A 21,959-nucleotide genomic window follows, 5' to 3' on the forward strand; every position below is an offset into this window, starting at 1 on the left:
AAATGATAATGAGAGACGACTCGTTCCATTTAGCCCTGCAGAAAACCCATCTCCTCTAGGCCGCCACTTCTGCAGCTGGGGGTCAAGAAGACAAAGGCCTCTTCCAGGAGCAGTGCCTCCCATGTTGGGAGGGGGGCCGCTCTTCCGCCTGAGTCCTCATCGCCCCCTCAACCCAGGGACCCTCAACCCCCACTCCCTGCCCTTGCAACACCTGCCCCATCCCCCTTCTCCAAGGTCTAGGGAGACGCAGCAGCCCTGGAGGAATACCCTGCACCCCCATTGCTGGCCACATCCCAGTGGGAGCCCTCGTGTGTTGCCTGGGTCATCCCCAAACTGGGTCCTAAGACCTCCTCGCCCCCGCTCCTTGGGACTTGAGCTCAAGGACCTTTTAGACAGGACACACCGAAGGGTGTCCCCAGACCCAGGCCAGCTTATGCCTTAGAGGGGCACCCTCCCCTCCGTGTGGCCCCCAGTGGCAGAGACTTGGACTGCTGGATGCCCCGTGCTGCTGCCCGCCTGAGCAGACAGGCGGGTTCGCCTGGGCAGGCAGGAGTGCTTGCAGCTCATCAGGCCAGAAACATACCCCCTGCCCCCACCCTTCTTCAGACACATCTGTGGGAGCTGTTTGGCATCCACAGCCCTGCCCGCCACCAGCTGGACACTGACCCCGAGCCTACCCCCAGCTGGACATAGGGACTGCACCCCAGCATGGTCGCCTCCACTCACCCCTGCCCATGCCTAATGGTTGGTCCTCATTTAAATACTTCCTAATGGGGAAGCCCCAATTAGTAGACAGTTATGTTTTAAAGGCAAATACTAATTGTGAGCACAAAACCCTGGAGTGAGACCCTGGGCCCCTAAGCAAACGGTTTGCAGTGTCCGCTGAAGGTTGGAGGCTGGCCAGGCAGTCAACCCAGGGACTCGGAAGTGTTCCCGCGAGCGGCTGGGGTACTCACATCACTGAGTTGGTCCCGAGAACTGCTCCTCCGGGAGCTAGTGGCTTCTCGGAAGGTGTCGCCGTCACTGTTGTGGTCGCCCCCTCTGGACACTGCGACCTTCATCTGGGGACAGGGAGAGATGAGAGATGGGTTCAGCACACACACCCTGCAGGGTGGGGCTGGGGCACAGCCAGGCTCAGGCTCCTCCCCCACCTCACCCGGTCCCTCTGGGCTGAAACCCGGGGAGGGGGGCGGCAGGGCAGAGCCAACCACTGACAACCCAATAAGTACTTCCCATTCCTAACCAGAACAGGAAAGAAGAGCTCAGACAGCAAAGGGTGAGCACTCAACGGCATAAACTACTGTCAGCTCTGTCCTTTCCTCTGGCCGGCGGGCGACTGAAGACTCCTGGATGGGGACCAGGCCAGTGGGAGGCCCCAGCCTTTTCCACTCTGCCAGGGGCCCATGATCAGGTGTCAAGACAGGCCTGCCTGTGGCAATTCACCTCTGGTCCCTGCAGGTGCACCACGCCTGGGCCCCCTTCAGTCCTCACCACAACGCACGTCAGGGCTGTACCGTCTGCAGAGCTGGGTGTGGACCAGCCACTCCCCTCTGTGTGTCCTAGGGTCATTACTCAACCTCTCTGTGCCTTGGTTCTGTCACCTGCAGAACGAAGCAAGTAGTACCCACTGGAACAGCTGCTGCTGGGTCAAGTATCTGCCGGACTCTCCGTAGACCCGGCAGGCCCTCAGCTCCTTGCTCCTCACACAAAAGCCCTGGTTGGCCACTCTGTGCCCACTTTACAGAGGAGGAAATCAAGGAGGGAGTTGATTAACCACTAGGGAGGTAAAGTGACAGTGTGGAAAGTGGACCCAGAAACCTGCCTGCATTCTTTTTACTTGGAAATAGTTTCAAACTTCACCAAGCTGCAGGGCAGGAACATCCATCACAGCCCCTGACCCTTGACCTCTGGGCCCAGGAAGTCACCACCCCGATCATGCCAGCCTCCATCCAGGTCTTATCAGCTCCCAGCTGCTCTCCTGGACTCCCTGGCAGGACCCACAGAGCTTGGCTGTCCCGCCACCTCCAGGTGGCTCCAGCTTCCTGGTTCTGGAACATTCCCACGGTTTTGTCTGGACATGCACCGACAGCCCAAACCTTCAACTGTATGTCAGAGGTTTCCTAGCAATAGACTGAGGCCACAGCTCCCAGGCAGCACACTGCCTAGTAATGACCCCTGCTCCAAGTGCTGCCGATGTGCCTGCGGGGCAGCGTGTGGCCTCCTGTCCACCCCCCAGGCCTCCCCGCCCAGCGCATACGCTCTCAGAGCTCAGGCGTGCTCAGAACCTGCGCCACAACCAGGGGCAGAGAGGCCCAGTCCTTTGCATCCAGGCATTTTGTCGTAAGCATCCTTCAGCCCTGGAGACCTCAGCTAGGGTGGAAAGTCAGCCAGGTGTACCAGCTGTGCTCTGAAATATTCTCAAGTCCCCGGGAAACCCCCTCAAGGCCTGAGCCTTCTTCCTGTGGACCCAATGGTGCGCTCGCTCTCTCGAGGCTGCCCCTCAGAGCCCCTGCTCCCCAGAGCCAACCTAAGCCCTAGATGGGGTACAAGCTCCCATAGCCACAGGCCCCTGCACGGTGTGGCTATCAGAGTGTCATCACAAAACATAACTGGCATTCATCCACTGCCCAGGCTTGGGTGCAAGGACCCAAGGGAGGGCCCCCTTCTGGGGAAGCAGGAACAGCAAGGGGGAAACCCAGCCCTCAGGACTACCCTCCCATCCTATGGCAGGCCCACGGAGGGGCCCCAGGCTCACCCTAGGTGAAACCCCCATTGTGAGCCAACGGGTTCCCGGCCTCAGGAGCTCCATCCTGCATAGCTGAGTGGTGAATGCGCAGACCCTGGGCCAGTGCTGGCTCTCTGACTGTCCTTGAGCCTCAGTTTCCTCATCTGTGAAGTGGGGGTGTCGACAGGGCCCTTCACAGGCTCTATGGGGGTAAGAAGTTCTGTTGTGGGCCTGAACCCTCTCTAGCATCGTTAAGCCACCAGGTGTCACTGTTGTCACCAGCTGGAGACAGGTCTTTCTTGCCTCTGGACTCCATGACAGGTCTCCCCAAAAGGAGTGAATATGGGGTCCGGGGGAACTTCCTCACTGCCTTGCTGGCAAGGAGCCTCTGCAAGAAAACAAATGCCCTCATCCAGTGGTTTTCAAAGTAGGGTCCCTGGACATGCAGCATCAGCACCTGGGAGCTTGGCAGGAATGCAAATGAGCATTTCCGGGCCCCACTACAGACTCGCTGTGTCATCAGGTCCTCTGGGGGATCCTGGTAAGGCTCTAGTTGAGACTCTTGGCTTTGACCTTCAGTAATCACCCCCATGAACCCACCCTCACTGTTGGGGGACAGTATTTCAGGGGGGACTTGGAGCAGGGTCCCTGCCCAAGAGGAAGGCTGGACCCAGAGACACTGCAAGGACAGAACAGGCCTGGCGCAGTTGTGCAAATTGCTCATTGTACAAGGACACCCAGCAAAGGGGGAGGGGAAGCGGAGGCTGAAGAATAACCCCCACACAGCTGAAAGGGAGGATGCCACATTCCACTTCATTCAGTCACACAAGTGGTCTCTCTAAGCTGGACCCCAGAGAGGATTCCTTATGATGGCCCACAGGGGAAGGAGAGGCTGGGGTCTGTCATCCTCCTCAGGCAGTGGGTTTTAGCTTTGAAAGCCCCGTTTCCCAGAAAATCCCATAAAACTCAGTACTGTGCCCTGGGAACCATCCCAACCCTGGACGCACTGGGATGGCTGGTCACCTTCTCTTCCTTGGCCAGCCCCAAGCTGGACTCTGGCTGTCCTATAGCCCCACCTGCTTCCTAGTGGCTCAGAAATGCTGCTGGCCAGCTATGCCAGAAGGCCAGGGATGCCATGCCTCCATTTTTAGCTGGAGAGATCAGATTCTGATCTGGGCCCTGATTGTTCCAGGAGGGCAGCTAGGAGCCCGTGCTTGGGCCCACCCCTGGGCCTTGTGGTCTATCCCTATGCCCACCCAACCATCCTTTATCCGTCCATCCATCCTTTATCCACCCATTCATCCTTTATCCATCCATCCACCCTTCCACCCATCTACTTGTCCACTTAACCACCCATCTGCCCACCATCCATCCATTCATCCATCCATCCACCTATCCATCTTCCCATCCACTCACCACCCATCATCCACCTACCCATCCAAGGCTTAGAGTGCCTGCCTATGAACCAGCCCTATTCTGGGCAATGAACATAAACAGACCCAAGTCCCCACCCTCCCGAAGCCTACAAAGAGGCCACCACATGGAGCATGTGGCCGGCAGATGGCCACAGGTGTTCTGGAAGGACAACAGCAGAGAAGAGCAAAGAAGGGGTCGCCAGGGAGGGGCCTCACTGAGAAGGCGACACTTCTGAAAGGTGATGAGGCAGGTCATGAGGCCATTGGGAAGGGTGGGGGGATGGCACTGCCGGAGCAACGAGGCTCCCTGGGGAAGAGGAGAGCCCTAATGAGCACCGACAGTTTCTGCAAGTTGTGCAAAATTCCTGAACATGTAACAACTGGCTCGTGCAAGGTGGCATACCACAAAACTGGCGGGGGCAGGACTCCCCTTGAGACTGGTGGAAATATGGAAACAGGGCCCAGCTCTCCAGCAGGCAGGGTCAGGACACAGCCCTCGGAAGGGCAGGTAGAGGACCTCCCCTTAGATCAACATGGCTGGGGCACTGCCATTGGAGCAGCAAGGTGAGGGACACCACCCTCAGATTGAGGCACCCCGGGAGCACCTGGGGCCCTAGGCTTTCTGGCAGTGACAGGGAACCCGTTCCTGTGACCCTTCCTGGGCAAGGCAACTCCCTAACCAGGTTCTGCAGCAATTACGGGAGGAAGTGTTGCCTCCCAGGCGGGCTGCCAAGTGCCCTGAGCCACAAACAGGCAGCATGTGGTTCTACTTGACGCTCAGACCCACAGGGTGTGCGCAGTGGCAGTCAGTCCAGGAGGCGTGGCTGGGAAGGGGTCCAAGAGGTGGGACTGGCAGTGTCCCCAGACTATGCCACCAGGTGCCTTCCCTCTATGGGGGACAGGAAACTCCCGAGATACCCCAGGGCTGACTCAGGGGCCCAGAATCCCTCACTCCAGCAGCGAGAAGACTCACTGGGACTCCTGACCCTTCACACACCAGCTCCCACCAGGACACAGAAACAAAGGAGCACCAAGAGTCCCGGAGGCCCCACAGGCACTCAGCAAGGCCTCTTCTGCCCACACCCCAACACAGCGCCTGCCTGCCCCCGACTCCTGCCGGATGACCTGTGCGTTCCCCTCCTTACCGAGACCCACGCCTGAGGCAGCACGCAGAGGCTCCCCCCACCCTTAGAGCCCTGCCGCGCAGATGGAGCAGAGGCGCCCTGCGCAGCATGCTCAACTGGTGCACACCTGCAGATGCACATGCCTTCCATCCATGGCGAGAGTGGGAGTGGCGGCCCCAGAACTGCGCAGTGCACAACCTGAACAGCGATATGTGGCGGCCCCTGCAGGAGATCATGCCCCACCAGATGGCTTCACCCTCAGACAAGTGTCATCCCATGGAGCTCTCAGGAATGCACACGAGCACACACACACCTTCTCAGGAGCTCTGGGCTCTGCCCTATGCCTCGCCCACCTCCGCCCCAACACCAGCCCAGCTCAGGGGTGGGAGGTGCCCTCTGGCCCACAGCTAGTCAGCACTGGCCTCCGGGATGAGGAAAGGCCCACTTAGCCTCCACACCTACAGGCCCGGGAGGGGAAGGGGTGAGGATGGCCTGGCTGCAGACCCTGGGGAACCCTGAGAAGGGGGCTGTGGCTGAGGCCACTCACAGTCTCCTTCAAACCAGCAGGAGGACATGACCTGGTGGGTGAGGTGAGGGTCAGGCACCCACTAAGCATCAGCACCCACCCCTCAGCCCTCAGTCAGCCAGCCCACTGTCCCAGTGAGAAGGGAGTCAGGAGACTGCCCTCACGACGCCCTTACAGAAACCGAGCACAGGCTCCTGACGGCCGAGGCACCCTATTCCATGTCCACTCACTCACACACACACACACACACACACACACACACACACACACACACGCATGTGCACATGCCTGGCATCCTAGCCCTGGGGCCACATGGCAACCCAGGCCTGTGGCAGAGACCCCTCCCCCTTCACCCCAATCTTATTTCAGGGACTCCTGAACAAATAATGCCCCCACTGGGGCACTTTAAAACCACTGGGCCTCCTCAGGGATCAAACATTATGGGTCTGGGTCTCAGAGACGTTCCTGGGCCCCCCTGGTGACTCCTGAGCGCACCCCCAGGGTGAGTGGGCAGTCACAGGTCACATGGCCCTGACTGGGCCCCTGCCAGCTGGACTGGGAGGATGAGCTGTGTTTATCCATGAGAACCGTGTTGGTCTTCTCACCCCCACTCTGGTCCCTGCTCATTGCAGCTGATCCTGGCGTCCGGTGTGTTCTACAGGCTCCAAAGTGAGAGACTGTTCTGTCTACCCAAAGCCCTGACTGAAGCAGAGCCTGAGGCCCTGCCTGTCCTGGGGATGGGGGCCCCCTTCCCCTTTGGGTTCCCTAGCCCCTGGCCCCTCTGTCACCCTGGTACCTCAATGCCCCAGGGGTATAAATGAGGCTCTGACCAGGAAGCCCCTTGCTCTGTCCACCAACATTCCCTGATGCTCAGCAGGGCCTCATGACCCCACTGAACCTGCACCCCCGCCCCACCTCACACATGCCACCTCTCTCCCTCAGCACATGACAGCCGTGAGGACAGCCCGTACGTTATTCTGTTCAGAGCCCCACCCTCTGAGCCCCAGGCCTGGGCTCTGCCTCCAGCTCTGCATGGAACCTGGGTTTCGGAAGAGAGCCACAGAGCACAGCTGGGCCAGGGTGGGGAACCCTTACACAAACCATGCAAACACACTCATGAGGGGGCTGGTGGGCAGGTGAGATGCTGGGGTGTGCAAGGAAGGCCAGGGCCCCCCTCCCCACCCAACGAGGCCACCTGCCCGGCCTCTCCTTTGCATGCTCACGGCGCACGGCTCCAGGTCAGTGTGGACGATGGTACCCCAAGTGCAGCACTGCAGACCAGCGTCCCCCGACCGACAGCAGCACCTGCTGGTGAAGTGTGGTACTGCAGCCGCCATGTGACCGGAGGGCGAGAGGGAGGGTTCTCAGGGCTGTGAGTCTGGTGGAGGCTCCAAAAGGATGGAGTCCGCTGTAAGGAGACCCTGGCTCTGGGCATGGCCCCGCTTCTCCCAGGAGTCCTTTCCGATGCTCCTTCCACTCCCGTGACAATCAGGCCGGGTGAGGCCCCTCAGGCTCCCATGGCCCCAGGTGTCCCTGAGTGAAGCAGGGTCACTGGACGGCAAGTGCCCAGTAGGCAGGGGCTGTCCTTTGTCCCCACTACCTGGCAGGGGCCTGGCACAATGAGGAAGGGTCCCACAGCCAGCACAGGGTCAGGAAGCAAGCTGCTGCCCTCGGAGACTGGCCCTCCGCTCCCACTGTTCCACATCCTTCCCCCAGGATTCGGCCGGGTGGACAGCTGAGTGAGTGAAGCATGGAGACGCACAACAGATTGTACAGAGGACGCTGGCTGAGTTGAGCCCACAACCCAAGGAGACACACGGCCAGCAGGCTCTGGGGACACGAGCAGTACGTGAGCAAGTGCCAACTGAGTGACACGACACCCTGGCTGCAGTGGACTCTGGGCTCAGAGCAGGGTCCCCTGGGCTCCACCTGGCCTCTACTCTCTAGCTGAGCCACTCAGCTTGCGCCACTGCTGTCCCCACCTGTCCAGCTGAGTCAAGCCACAAGCACCTCCCTGCACCTGCCCAGGCCCCCTCCAGTGCGAGCTTTGAAAAACATACCTCAGCTCAAGTCACTGTGCAGCCTAAACCCCGCAGTGGCCCCTCTGCGAGTGAGTGGTGGCCACACTCGCCCAGGCCCCACGCCACCCCCACCCCGGGGTTCTGGTCAGCTCACTCCTTGTCAGCTGTCCCTGGGCCTCAAGCTGGGTCACCTCCTGGGTGAGACCTCCCCAATCCGCTGGTCTAAAGCAGCCCCATTTCCGTTTCCAGGCAGGTCTGCTGTCACCCCAAATCCCCCTGCCACTCATGTCACGTCTGGAATTCCAGCAGGTGTCTCAGTCACCGAGCCCAGACAGGGACCAACAACAAAGCCGGAAGAAGTATACACCGAATGGGCTATGCCCTCGGCATCCACTCCCCTCTACCCTTCTCCCAACAGGGCCCCCCAGCAAGTCCCCCACGTTAGGTTTCTGTGACGGCCACATCTGGAGTGGGGGTCGGCTGCGCCAAAGCCGGGCAATGGCCAAACACTCTGCCCATGGGTCCTGCCGGGATGGCTGCCCCCAAGGGGACCAGGTGAGCCCGCCAAGGAGGCCGAAGACGAGACTCGCCTGTCCAGGCTGTGCCCAGCAAGCGGGAGAAACCATTCTATGAGAGATAATGATAAGGCAGTGACTGCGGTAACAACGGCATACGTGCCTATCTAGCAGGAACTGTGCACGTCAACTCCGCTTTTCATCTCTACGACCCGAGACGCGTGCATGCTGTATGGACAGCTCCACTTTACAGATGAGGAAATAGGCCCAGAAAGGAGGAGCACTTGCCTGGGGCCAGCACAGAGCCAACGAGGACCTCACGATGAGGTGGGGTGAGGATGCAGTGTCCCAGGGAAGCCCACCTCGGCCGGCCCCTAAGCTGCAGCCCAGGCTTCAGAAGAGGGGGAAGTGGGAGAAACCGTCTGTGTTAATGGGAGCCAGGCACTGTAGCGGCTAGCTAGGACCCAGCGTGGTTCGAACTTTAACTGACCCACACAAAACTCTGAGGGAGTGCCACTGTCCCACTGTACAGATGAGAAAACTGAGGCACCGAGGGGCAGTCACCTGCTCAAGGCCACACAGCTGGCAGGTGCCAGAGCTCATTCCCCACCACGACATTCATCTTCCAGAGGGCGAGGGAATATTCTGGAAGGACTCTACCAAGCCCAGTGTGGAAAATTGCGATTAGAAAACCCCTACACTGGCAAATATGGACCTGGCAGACCGATGTGATGGTGAAGAGCACAGACAGGCTGTGTAGATTGCATCCAGAACTCTGCCCCGCTCTGTCTCACCCCATGTTGACTAAGCGTCCGGGGCCCAGCCCTCTGCCAGGTTCGCGGTTACCAGGCCTGCTCGGGGGTGCAGAGAAGAAACGGGCAATCCCCACACCACAGAGGGGTGAGCCCAAGAGAGGGGCATGGGAGCAGGGGAGGGGTGGAAGGCAGGCAGGTCGGGGAGGAGGGAGAACTCAGACCACAAAGGCCCTTGTGGGGCATGTCCAGGAACCAAGACTTCCTGAGGGTGGAGGGGAACTTCCAGGGTGCTTTCAGCAAGGGAAGGGCGTGCTCAAATGGGCCTTTAGAGGAACCTCACCACCTGCAGATGGGCAGGAAAACTGAAGCTGGCTGTCTTCCACGGAAAGGTCAGGGTCAAGGGCACAGATTCTGGAGTTGAGCCACCTGGTTTGAACCCTGGCTCCATCACTTTCCCTGCTTGTCTCAGACAAGTTAGTCAGATGCTTTTTTTCTTTGGTTTCCATATCCTCCTCTGAAAAATGGTACTAGCAATATTCTGCCTCACAGGTGTGGTCACTGGAGACAGTGCCTGGGCCAGCTGTGAAAGGTCAGCTTTTCTTTGCTGGTAAGAGGTGGTGGGCTAGCAGTGAGTGGTAGACACGGACATCCAGTTTACAAAGTCAGACACATGACTATTCAGATCATCTATTTCATCTCAGGGCTTTCCTGGTGGCTCAGTGGTAGAGAGTATGACAAGGCTGTATATTGTCTCTCTGTTTTTTCAACTTCTATGCAGAGCACATCATGCGAAATGCCAGGCTTGATGAATCACAAGCTGGAATGAAGATCACTGGGAGAAATATCAACAACCTCAGATATGCAGATGATACCAGTCTAATGGCAGAAAGTGAAGAGGAACTAAAGAACCTCTTGATGAAAGCAAAAGAGGAGAGTGGCTTGAAACTCAATGTTCAAAAAACTAAGATAATGGCATCCGGTCCCATCACTTCATGGCAAATACAACAGAAAAAAGTAGAAGCAGAGATTTTATTTTCTTGGGCTCCAAAATCACTGTGGATGGTGACTGCAGCCATGAAATTTAAAGACGCTTGCTCCTTGGAAGGAAAGCTATGACAGACCTAGACCATGTATTAAAAAGCAGAGACATCACTTCGTCAACAAAGGTCCATATAATCAAAGCTACGGTTTTCCAGTAGTCATGTGTGGATGTGAGAGTTGTAACACAAGGCTGAGCACTGAAAACTGATGCTTCTGAATTGTGGTGCTGGAAAAGACTCTTGAGAGTCCCTTGGACAGCAAGGAGATCAAACCAGTCAATCCTAAAGGAAATCAACCCTGAATATTCATTGGAAGGATTGATGCTGAAGCTCCAATACTTTGACCAGCTAATGTGAAGTGCTGACTCAGGGGAAAAGACCCTGATGCTGGGAAAGACTGAAGGCAGGAGGAGGGGGATGGCAGAGGATGAGACGGTTAGACAGCATCACTGACTCAACGGACATGAATCTGAGCAAACTCTGGGAGATAGTGTAGGACAGAGGAGCCTGGTGGGCTACAGTTCATGGGGTCGTAAAGAGTTGGACACAACTCAACGAGGGAACGACGGGAACTTTCATCTTAAATCAGTTTTGCTAAGTTGTATTTTTCAAAAACTTTGTTCATTTCAGCTAAGTTGTTCAATTACTGGGATAAAATTGTTTATGCCCCATTCTTTCAATGTCTGTAGCACCTGCAGTGGTATTTCCATTTTAGTTCCTAATGTTGGTAATCTGTGTTCCTTTTCACTTGATCAATCTAAGTACAGGGGAGTTCTCAATTTTGTTGATGCTTTCCAGGAAACAGTTTTCAATTTTGTTCACTTTCCCTATCGCTTGCTTTCTTGCTCATTAATTACGCTCTCATTCAGATTCCTCCCTTTCTTCCATATGACACTCTGCTCTTGTAGGTTCTTCATGTCACTCATCTTGAACTCATCTTTTCCAACGTGAGCACCGAGGCTAGAGGTCTCACTCTGAACACTGCTTTGGCTGTACCCTATTAGGTGCATTCTGTATGATGAATTCTTATTTCCACTTTAATTTTCTAATGAAATCCTGTTCAGAAGGAGAGTTAGGAAGTGGAAGCAAAGGGCTGGCCTGGGGGAAGTGAGCAGTGGAAGATGGCTCCCCGTTCCTGGCCTGATCCCCGGGGCAGAAGCCGAGCTCCCCACTGAAGTGAAGGAAGGTTTGGAGCTGTGTTCTGGCTCGTTCTCGCTCAGTGAGGGGGCTGTGGCTTCTGGGGTGGAGGGTATTGGCCCTGGATACACAGACCTGATGCTCACAGGGGAGGTTTTAGGCTGATAGGTGCTCGGCTTTGCTGCCCAGTGGTGGGGGTTCAAACCAAGGGCTGGCTGAGTGCAAGAATGAGAAACCAACAAGAGTGGCAAGTGTGAGGAGACAGTGAACTTGGGAAAGACACCTTTCTGACTCTGAAGCACACTGGACCAGTCTGAGGCCAACTGAGAAGGGCTGCATGAGGAAGACACGTGCTACCTTTCCAAGACTTGGTACAAAAATAAAGTAGAATACCCCACTGTTAATTTTTACACTGATTACATATTGCAATGATACTATTTAGAATACAGTTATCCCTCAGTGTCCATGGGAGGTTGATTCCAGGCACATTCTTTACCTCTGAGCCACTGGGGAAGCCCCCCAGGAGCCCCCTACAGGTACCAGAACTCCAGAGATGCTCAAGCCCTTTATATAAAATGATGCAGCCCCAGTCAGCCCTCTGCATCGGTGGATACACAGTGCTGATGGTATATGGAGTTAAAATATGTTAGGGCTAATTTTGTCTCTTTATGGTTTTAATGTGCGTCCCATCACAGTCCCAGCAAAGAGAGCTACTCTAAGCTTCTGCAGGGTCAGAACCTGCCTTTTAACAAGGCCCCTGGGACCCCTCCAGGAGTTTGGGTGGCGCCCCTCTCAGTCTCAAGCCCTCTAGTCCCACCCCCGGGACAGGATTCCTGTCAAGCCTCCCAGGCAAGAGCAGGTGGCTGGACACGGACATAACCTTCCTCAGACGCCCCAGCTCCCGACCTGGTGAGCTGCTGGGGATGTTCCGTGGTCAGTGCAGCCTCTGGCTGGGGAAGGCAGGCCACCAGCTCCCCTGCCCAGCCAAGCGTCTCTACACACACATGTAGGCCTGACTCTTCTAATACATTAAGCGACTGTGTTACATTCCACGTCTGCCCCGTCAAAGGCTCCCTGGGGCAGGGATGATCTGCCTTGGTCAAGATGCATCGTGTGCCCGGCGCCTTAGGTGCTGACAAAGTCCTCGTGCAGTGAGTGGCTGGTCCAGGGGCCCATCCTCCCCAGGGTGTCCCCCACGTGAAGGAGCAGAACTCAAGGGGAGTGATTAGGCGCTCACCTGGAGAGCACCTCTGTGCTCAAGACAGCTGTGCACACATACGCAGGGAAGCCCTGTGCATGGCAGCCGACAAGCAATCTCCCCCCGGAAACCGCCAGCCTGGACCAGGTGTCCCAGGTGGACGCTGGAGGTGGCGTGCGATCCCCTTCAAGGGCTGGGAACCTGCAGACTCATCGGGGTCACCCATGCTCCTGGCCCTCCCCACCCACTGGGTGGACCCCAAGAGGTCTTGTTTAGTAGGTAGGTTTCATCTCTGTGTTGCTTTTGGACAGACCACCTACCACCTGGTCACCCCTTACTCAACCTGACAGTAAAACCACAACAGCCATCACACAGCAAAGGATTAATAGTGACCAGGCGTCACATCAGGGGCTCCTGTAGAGAAGGCACATGTCCCCTCCCCATGGCCCAGTCTGCAGAAGAGGAGGTGGGCCGCAGGATCAAGAGGCCCCAGCAGAGCACTGTGCCCAGGCTCCAGTCTCCATCCAAGGGCTGCCTGGGGCAGCACAGGGCCTCCCCTAGACCCCCAAGGCATGCCCCCCTCCAAAGACTCCAACTCTGCCCGTCAGGCCAGACCACCCCATTCTCCCCACAACGAGGTGGGCCACATCGCACACCCTTGGCTTCAGGGCCAGGACAATTGCCAGGGCCCAAACCTCTGCCACCAGGCCATGCAAAACCCACACAGCTGTGTCCTCTGGCCAGCTAGGTGAGTCATCAAGTTAGAATTAGCCACCAATGTTTGAAAAAACCCACTGAATCCACAGAAAAACCCAGGCTTCCCATTGTTCTCAGAAACACTGATCTGGTCACACTGGACCACCTATATTTTTTCATGGCAACATGGGTTCCCCAGGACACGACGCATGTGATCCGGTCCCCTCTATGGCCAGTGGATGCCTCGCCCAAATGCACATCCCTCAGGGTCCTGGCACTTTGAACCTGAGGCCAGCCGTGGCCACAGAGTCATGATGGGGTTAGAGAGCCCCGCTAAGTCCAGATGGAACCCGAGTCCTTTCTTCAGCAGTGATCACACAAGGGACAGCCCCACCCCAACTCACCATGGAGTTCACCCGCGGCGGGGTGGGGTAGCCCCAGGCCCTGGCGATCCCGAGGGCTCAGCCCTCTTCCCCACCTCTCTCCTGCCATCAGAGATGGTGCCCCCAAGAGCTGTGTTTCTCCCACTAAGTGGCACCCATGTACTGCAGCCAACAGTCCAAGAGCCCAGAGGCCTAGAAAGGTGGTGACCAACTGTCCAGTCCTGGCCTGCCCCGCCTGAGACATGCCCAGACAAGAGCACGCACAGGGCCTGGAGGCAGAGATGCTCAGACTGCACCTGGGCTCAGAGTTCAGGGCAGTGGGAGGGAGAGGGTGGCCTTGCCACCCTCTGTGCACAACGGGATAGTGGAACTACGCGGGAGTCGATGATAAGATCTCAGAAGCGCCTTCAGTGGCATTGAGAAAAAGACCCTTTCCACAGCGGGGGCTCCAAGAAACAGGACAGGAGGAGCCGGTCCATTAAGTAGGCTGCCAGGAGGGCGTGGAGGGTCATTACAGCGAGCTGCAGCCCCCAGGCCCACACCATGTGGCATGGTGAGCCACGTCCGAGCCAGGCGCCCCCCGCCTGGGCACCCCCTCCCTGGCTGCTCTCCTGCAACTCAGCTGAAATCGAATAAACGAGAGGCAAGTCCAGATGTGCAGAAAACCACTTGTTGGAATAAATCACTTTCCATACGACACAAACTATGTTAAATTACAAACACTGATGCTATTATAAAAATAATGGCACAGCACTTTTTATTTTCTTTAATCAGAAAAATAAGCCCCATGTTTCTGGGAGGGAGACCAGGTATCAGCAGGCCCTGCTCTGGGTGTCAGGGTCTTCACGACCAAGCAGGGAGGAAGGCTTGGGCCTGGAAACCGGGGTGGGGTGGGGTGGGGTGTGGGGGGCGGTGCGTGTGTCTGTGGCCTCCGTGAACCAGGTCAGTACTGGAAGTGACCATCACAGCCGGGTGAGGCGGGCGCACAAAGCAGAGCCCTGGTCGCCGACGCTGCTCTCCCACCTGTGCTGGGACTCCAGGGGCAAGGGGTGGATGACCCTTGAGTGCAGACGTGGGTCTGGTAGCGGGGTGGGGGTGCGGCAGAGAAAGCCTTGTAGTGTGAGGTCTGTCTTGACAGGGGCCTTCCTGGGGGGCCGGGAGCCAGAAAGCTGTAGGGGACAAGTGGGAGGCTGGGAGCAGACATTCTGGAAATGGCCTTGGGCCCTGCAGGCTTTCTTGGTCCAAAGCTGGGGGGGGGCGGGTGGGAGACTCTGCCCTCCGCCTCATTGCCTGACCATCAGGGTGGAAACAGACTCCCGAGGGGACCTTCCTTGGCACCAGCAGACCAACATGGACGGCCTTGAGCATTCTTCAGGCCCTCTCTCCACAGTCACAGGACCCTGGAGCTGGACAAATGCGACCCTCTGCCAGAGGGCAGGAAAGTAGGGGCCCAGGCCAGGCTCTGGTTGTGCCCACATTCTGCCTGGCAAGGGACGTGGGGAATGCACACTGGCCAGATGGATAGGGGCTCAAGGAGAGCAAGGCCTACAGCTGGCACACCTCCCAAAATCTCACACACAGACACACACACACTCTCTCTCCATGGACACGCGCATACTTGCAGACCACACACTGTGTACATGCACACACGAGCTCACTCTCTGAACAGTACACCTGGGCATGGAACTCCAACACTGAAGGACAAGTGGGCACTTTAGAGGCACAGAGAGATGCTGAAGGACCGCCCCAACCCCAAGCCTGAGCCTTTGGGGGTAGCTGTGTTCCCTCTCCTGGGGGCGTGCATGTCACAACGCAGTGGGCACAGTGGGGGTGAGCCTGTGGAAGGTGGGAAGGTGCTGAGGTCCTCTCCTCTCTTCCTGGCGCAGGGGGGTCTCAGATTGGTGGTGGCCCTGCAGGGGGCTCCTGCCTCTGCTGAGCCTCAGTCTGTCTGGAGAAGGCCTCTGACCAGTCTGACAACACATCTCAGGCTGCAAGGTGAGGGGGGCCTTGGCCTGGCTCAGCAGAGCCACACCTGGGGTGGTCTGGGAGAATGGGCATCAGGCTCCAGGGCTCACGGATGGGGCCTGGCGGGCCACCGCAGGGGTGGAGGATCGAGTCCGTCGTGACCTCAGGGGCCGGCAGGGTTGGCCTGGGGCCAGGAGGGAGAGCTGGGGCTGATGGGCCCGCACCAGGTTCAGCAGGGACTGCCGTGGCTGGCTCGGGGGCCCCAAGAGAGGCCGGCGGGGTGGAGTTGGCCGACCCAGGAGTGAGGGGCGCTCAGGTAAGGGAAGTAACGGCTGGGGCTTGCAGGGCTGGCTTGGGCCCAAAAGTGACCGCAGGGGCTGGCAGGGCTGTTCTGGGCCCAAGAGTGGCCGCTTTCGTCGGCAGGGCTGTTCTGGGCCCAAGAGTGGCCGCTTGGGCGGGTGAGGCTGTTCTGGGTCCATGAGTGGCCGCTTTTGTTGGCACGGCTGTCCAGGGCCCAGCAGTGAAGGTTTGGGTGGGCCAGGCTGCTCTGAGGCTTCAACTAACTGTTGGGGCTGATTGAGATCAAGCAGTGACCGCCGGGGGCGGCTGGGCTGGCCCAGAAGGGATCTTCGGGGCTGGCATGGGGCTAGGAACGCCCGCCGGGGGCAGCAGCACTGGCCTGAGGGTGAGCTGGTAGGCCGGCGACGTGGACGCAGCATGAGGAGCGACTGGGGGGGCTGACACCGCTGGCACTGGGCTAGCAGTGACCGAAGGGGCCGGCACCGCTGTCCTGAGGATGCCCTGCTGGGCTGGCCACGGAAACACGGGCCCATCCACGACCGCACAGGCCAGCAGCGGTGCCAGAGGGCCAGCAGGGACCGGCAGACGTGGCATGGGACCAGGATGGACCGCAGGGGCCGGCAGCGGTGCCACGGGGCCAGGATGGACCGTAGGGGTCGACAGAGGTAACACGGGGCCAGGATGGACCGTAGGGGCCGGCAGCGCTGCCACGGGGCCAGGAGGGAGCGCAGGCGCCGGAAGCGCTGCCTAGGGGCTAGTGCCCAACGTGGCTGGTGGGGCTGAGCTGGGAGTGACCGCTGGGGCCGGCAGGGCTGATCTGGGGCTGGAAGCAGCTGCTGGGGCCGGCAGGGCTGACCTGGGCCCAGAAGTGACCGCCGGGGTTGGCAGGGCTGTCTTGGGCCCAGAAGTGACCGCTGGGGCCAGCTGCGCTGACCCGGGAGTGGCCGCTGGGGCTGGCAGGGCTGCCCGGGGTCCGGGGAAGCCCGACGGGGCTGGCAGCGCTGACACGGGGCTGGGAGTGACCCCTGGGGCTGGCTGGGCTGGAGCTGCTGCTGGCGCTGGGCCGGGCCGTTCTGGTCCCAGTGGTTGGCTGGGAGCGGCCCCCCTTCTGGGGAGCACACCTGCATGGAAGAAAGAGCACGTGTCCACCTGGGCAGGTGTGTCTGTAGACCCCCCATCCAGCCCGGGTCCCTGAGACATGCTGCCCCCTCACCAGCATTCCAATCCCCAAGGGAGTTGAAAGTGGAGTGTGAAACACCAAGAAGAACCCCCTCTCTGAACAGAGGCGCAAACCAGTGAGTCCCTGAAGAGGAAAGCAGCTGCAGTGCTGAGCCGACACCTAGGACAGAACCCTGTGCTCTGGGAGATAAGCCCCTGGCCCCAGTCTCCCTGCCCCATGCCAGCTGGGCTCTGGGTGACAGCAAGGATCACCCCTCGCTGAGGGCCTGCTCCCAGCAGGGCTGCTCCTTGCGCCTGGACCACCAAACAGAAGTGATGTGACTCCCCCAGTCTCGCAGACACTGCGCTTCGCCTAAGTTTAGCATGTGGAGAGCACCGAGCAATGAGCCTGGACCCCACGCATTAGACACACTGGACACCCCGTAGTCGGCGGAGCCTGACAGACGCAATGGGGAAACGGGGCCAGCCTATCAGCGGTGCACCCTCCCGTCCCGCCTGAGACAAGACACCCCCGCCCCCGGTTCCTGGCCTGGCGTGGCCTCTCTCTGGCTGTGACCCCCGAGGTGCCTTTTGCCTCTATTCAGGACCCCTCAGACTTCCAGTGGACAGGTGCCCCTGGCCCCAGTCCACGTGTGCCCCATACCCCACCCCCGACAACGACGGAGCACGTTGCCAGGGAGGCCCAGCTGACGATGGGTGGTGTCCAGGTGCTGGTGTGGCCCCGAGGCTGCCCGGGGGCAGAGGGCACAGAGCCCATGGCTCTGAGTGGGAGGGGCCCAGGGCTCACCTGCTTGGTGGGCTGCAGAGGGACCTTCTTCTTCCCTCGGTCACAGGGGGTCTCCAGGTCCTGCTCAGAGCTGCCTGCCTCGAGGGGCCGCCCGTTCTCACTTGGCTCTGCAGATGGGCAGTTTTCTGCCTCCCGGGGCTTCTTGACAAGGCGACGTTCCCACTTCTCCTTCCGCTCGTGTGGCTTCAGGGCCATGTCCTTCTGCGGGGCAAGGAAGAACAAAGCCAGTTAATCGGTGGTGACACATGGAGTGTTAGCTATCCCAACGGTGACACCACGAGAGACTATGCCATGCCAAAGGTGGGGCCCTGTGCACGTGCCAGCGCCCACCTGAGGGGCCGCAGCCCACGCCGCCCTCCACAGCGGGCTGTCAGCCTACCACTCTAAGCTTGTGAGGAAGCCTCCCACCCTGGCAGGGCCGCCTGAGGGGAGTGAAGGCAGATGGAGGGACGGGTAGGGCATAGATGGGTCGGATGAGCATGGGCGGGCCTGTCAGGACTGGGGGTTTGGGGAGGATGACTGGGGTGTTTCCCAAGGAGCCCAGCCAGCAATAGGGTGCCCTGATCCTCGGCCCAATGTGAAGTCTCAGCCAAGCTCACGGGAAGCAGGCACTGAGACTGGTGGCTGTGCTGGCCTCTGTGAGACATGGTCCATCCTGGGAGTGGCCCTCAGATTCCCAGTCTGAGACAGGGTGAGCCCTGGGCTGAAGGCCATTAGCACAGTAGCTGGCCAAAGGCAGAGATTGTGCAACTCCAGCTGCCTCCGCCTCTGGTCCTGAGCCACCTGTGGGCCTATCAGCCCAAATTCCCTGCAGCCTGGAATCCTGACTGGATGGGAACTGTCCTGGGAAAGCAGTCTCCATCTCAGCCAGGTGTGCAGGGCTTCAGCGACCCCAGATCCAGCCCTAGAGCAGAGATGTGGGCGAGCCCTGCTCACAGCTGTACCCAGTGCCCAGAGCTGAGCCTGACACACAGTGGGTGTTTAACAAGCATGTGTTACACTGATGCTGACAACGACAATGTGGTCTCCCATCCCATCAAGCCTCTGCACTGCCTGCACAGCTACTACTATGCAGAGGTCTGGACGCCCCGCTCCCCCGTCCCCACCAACACACACAGCCCTGCCCGTGTGCCCAGAACCCAGGAGCACCTGGGATTGATATCTACTGAGCAGGTGAGGTGCCACTCGCTGGCATCCACAAGGAAGCTGGAGGCAGCTCCAGCACCACTGGGCTGCTAAAGAGAGAGGTAAGGAAACGCCAACAAGGGACTTAGCAGGTTCCAAGAGCATTTGTGGGAGGAGAGGAGGAGGAAAGCCTGAATGAACTCAGTGGTGACTTTATCCCACGGCCCTCCAAGAAGTGTCCCTAGGTACTTAAGCGGGTGGCAGGAAGGATGAGGTCCCAGTCTGCTCTGGTCCCCTGGACCAGAGGCAGGAAACAGGAGGTGCTGTGCTTGAGGGTGGGGTCCTCCAACTTGGGGTCCACAGCCACCTCAAGAAGACTCCACACGTCCCTCTTCCCACCCAGTGAGCGGGGCCCACACTTTCCAGAATTCACCAGGGGCGCCAGTGAGGCCAACCAGACTGGAGTTGTCCCTCCAGAAACAGAAGCACCCTGACTGCCCTGTCCGGTGTGACCTGTGGCCCGGCCCGGGAGCAACCACGTCCAACTGCAGGCTGACTGACCACCATGCTCCACGGCTGCACACGGCGGTGTAACAGATCCCTCCCCTCTCCCAGGCCCAAACCCACAGGCACGCAGACCTGGAGCGCGAGCAGGATGTGGGGAGTGAAATGCCATCCACAGCCTCTCAAGAGGAACCATGTCACACCCTGTGATGCCTGCCCCTTCACCAAGCACTAGCATGCTCACCTTCCTGCACGTCCCTGCCCTATCCTCAATGTCAACTCAGGGGTACCAGGAAGAGAGAGGGATGGTATCCCAGTGGGGATGGGGGCTCCTAAAGGTCAGCTGAGCCGGGGGGGCCACAGGTGGGGCACTTGTCCTGGGACATCCGTGAGGTCAGACACCATGCCATGCAGCAGTCCTGCCAGCCTGGAACTCAGGTCCCCACTGATGACCTGCCAGGCCCACAGTTGTGGACCTGACCAAAGTTCCACAGGCAGATTCTGCCTGAGCAGCAAGGGGGACCGAGACTTGCTGGGTGCAGAACAGCCCCTTTCCCACGCTCACACTCTGGGCTATCAGACTCCAGAGACACCCACAGGTCACCTGCACTTTTGCAGCCACCTCTGGAAACCCCCAGGGCACTAGCTTCTCAGTCAGAAGGGGCTACTCCCCACCTCATGCCCTGCCGACAAGAGTCCCTGCTGATCCCAGGACTTCCCGCGCTTGCCCCTCCCATAGGAATCAGGCCAACTCATTACAGTGGCAGTGAGCGCCGACTGTATGCCAGCTCGGCTCCAGGCACCTGGGGTCAGATCAGGAGGGAGCCAGCCCATTAGGTGAGTTGTCACGACTCTCAAAAGGAGAGAAGGCTAATGCAGACAAGGAAGTGGAAGAGAAGGAGCCGCTTCAGAGGTGCATTCCTGTCTCCCGGAGATGGGAGGGAGGCCAAGGGAGGCTCTGACATCTGACAGCAGTCAGCAGCTGGCCCTGCATATGGCCACGGGCTTCCCTGGGGAACAACACTGAGGCTGTGCCTCCACGGACAGAAAGCACTGGTGAACACAGCGGCTCGCTTCCCACACACAGGGTACTCAATACATATGGACTCCTGGTGTGCCCAGGACACATGAATGCCAACCCCTTTACAGATGGAGGCCAAGGCCCAGAGAAGTCCAGAGAGATTCCTGGTCACCCAACTGTTCCCACCCAGGCCCTGGAAAACAGCAAGGCTCCTGGAACACCCACCTGTCCATCGTGCCAGGCTGCAGGTCTGTCCCCTCAGAACCTCACTGACCACCCATGGGTCCCCACCTCCCCCCAGCCTCCCATCCGAAGGTGGAAAAGGCCGTAACCTCACTCAGAAGGCTTCCTCAGGGGAGGGAGGGGCTTTTGTCCCACGAGGTCTTCTGCAGTAGGGACTGGGCTGGCCCACATGCAGGGAGCCGCCTGCCACACTCAGTCTACAGATGGAAACGCGGGCTTGTTCACACACCCTCCCGTCTGACAGAACCCCAGTGGCCAGGCTGACGCGGCACTCGCCAATGCAGGAAGCACAGGCAGACACCACCTAAAGGGCCCACAGATATAAGGAGGCGGGGCTTTGAGGCATCTCCCCGCCACACACACAGGCGTGCACATGCACACTCAGACCCCGTACCCTGGACAGGAGGCTGGCGCGGAGTCTCCACGCAGGACACTGCAGCTGCGCTGATCGGGCCCCTGGGCCCAATCTCCCATCCCTTGGAGCCCCGCTCCTACCCAACACAGGTGCTGTGACTTTCTTGTTGCCACAGAAAGCGGCAAGCTTTCTCCCCTCACCTTCCCGTGGACCACTTCATTCTGGAAAGAGTAAGCCTCCTGCCCCTGTGTGGCCTGATCCTGAGGTGTGCACCTCACGTTGTCACTGTGGGCTGAGCTCTCACAGGGAGGAAGGAGCAAGCACCCATCTCAGGGCCTTCTTAGGGCCATCCAAGGCCACTTTTGACCTACATGGCCAAAGTCACAAAGGCTGTTTCTGGTCCAGGGGATAACCTCTGGGCTCTCACGTCTGAGCCCTAGAAAGAGAACAGGGCTGCCCGTGACAAAAGTCTGAGCAAAGGGAGAGAATGCATGGACAGTCCACCACTAACCATGAAACCTACAGGGGCAACCTGCCCTAAGGGGTCACATGGGACGGGGCAGGGACCTGTCTTTCTAACAAGCATCTGTGAACCAAGGAGATAAAATGGGCTGGACAGACAGGGAAGGGAAGCAAGCATGGGGGTGACTTACGTGGTGCGCGCTGCAGATAGAACCTCCTCCGGGACCCCACCCACTCCGGGCCGGGACCCCTCCCTCCCCCTGCCACTAGCCCCAGCCCCTCTGCAGGTTCTGGAAGGGCCTCAGGAAAACTCTAGGTCATCTCTTCAGACACACTGGGCGACTGCATCATTCACGCGGTTAAAAAGACACGTCTGTCAACCACGAATTGTCCTAACTTGCCACTTTTCCTGTTATTTTTCTTTAAAAAACAACAACTAGATTGTCAGAAAACTTGAAACACTCATGCCTCTCTCCCCTGGAC

General features: G+C 58.8%; 1 protein-coding gene across 1 annotated transcript in view; it reads right to left on the minus strand.

Moving 5' to 3' along the window:
- Positions 1–21,959, minus strand: part of FBRSL1 (fibrosin like 1) — an 83,853-nt gene that overhangs the window by 50,186 nt on the left and 11,708 nt on the right. The window contains exons 2-3 of the mRNA XM_052654333.1: positions 17,767–17,967; positions 957–1,061 (exon numbers count right to left, since the gene is read on the minus strand). Of these exons, the coding sequence (XP_052510293.1) occupies positions 957–1,061; positions 17,767–17,967 (306 nt within the window). The remainder of the gene's footprint in view (positions 1–956; positions 1,062–17,766; positions 17,968–21,959) is intronic.

The sequence above is a fragment of the Budorcas taxicolor genome, chromosome 17 (genome assembly GCF_023091745.1).
Source record: "Budorcas taxicolor isolate Tak-1 chromosome 17, Takin1.1, whole genome shotgun sequence".
Taxonomy (NCBI): Eukaryota; Metazoa; Chordata; class Mammalia; order Artiodactyla; family Bovidae; genus Budorcas; species Budorcas taxicolor.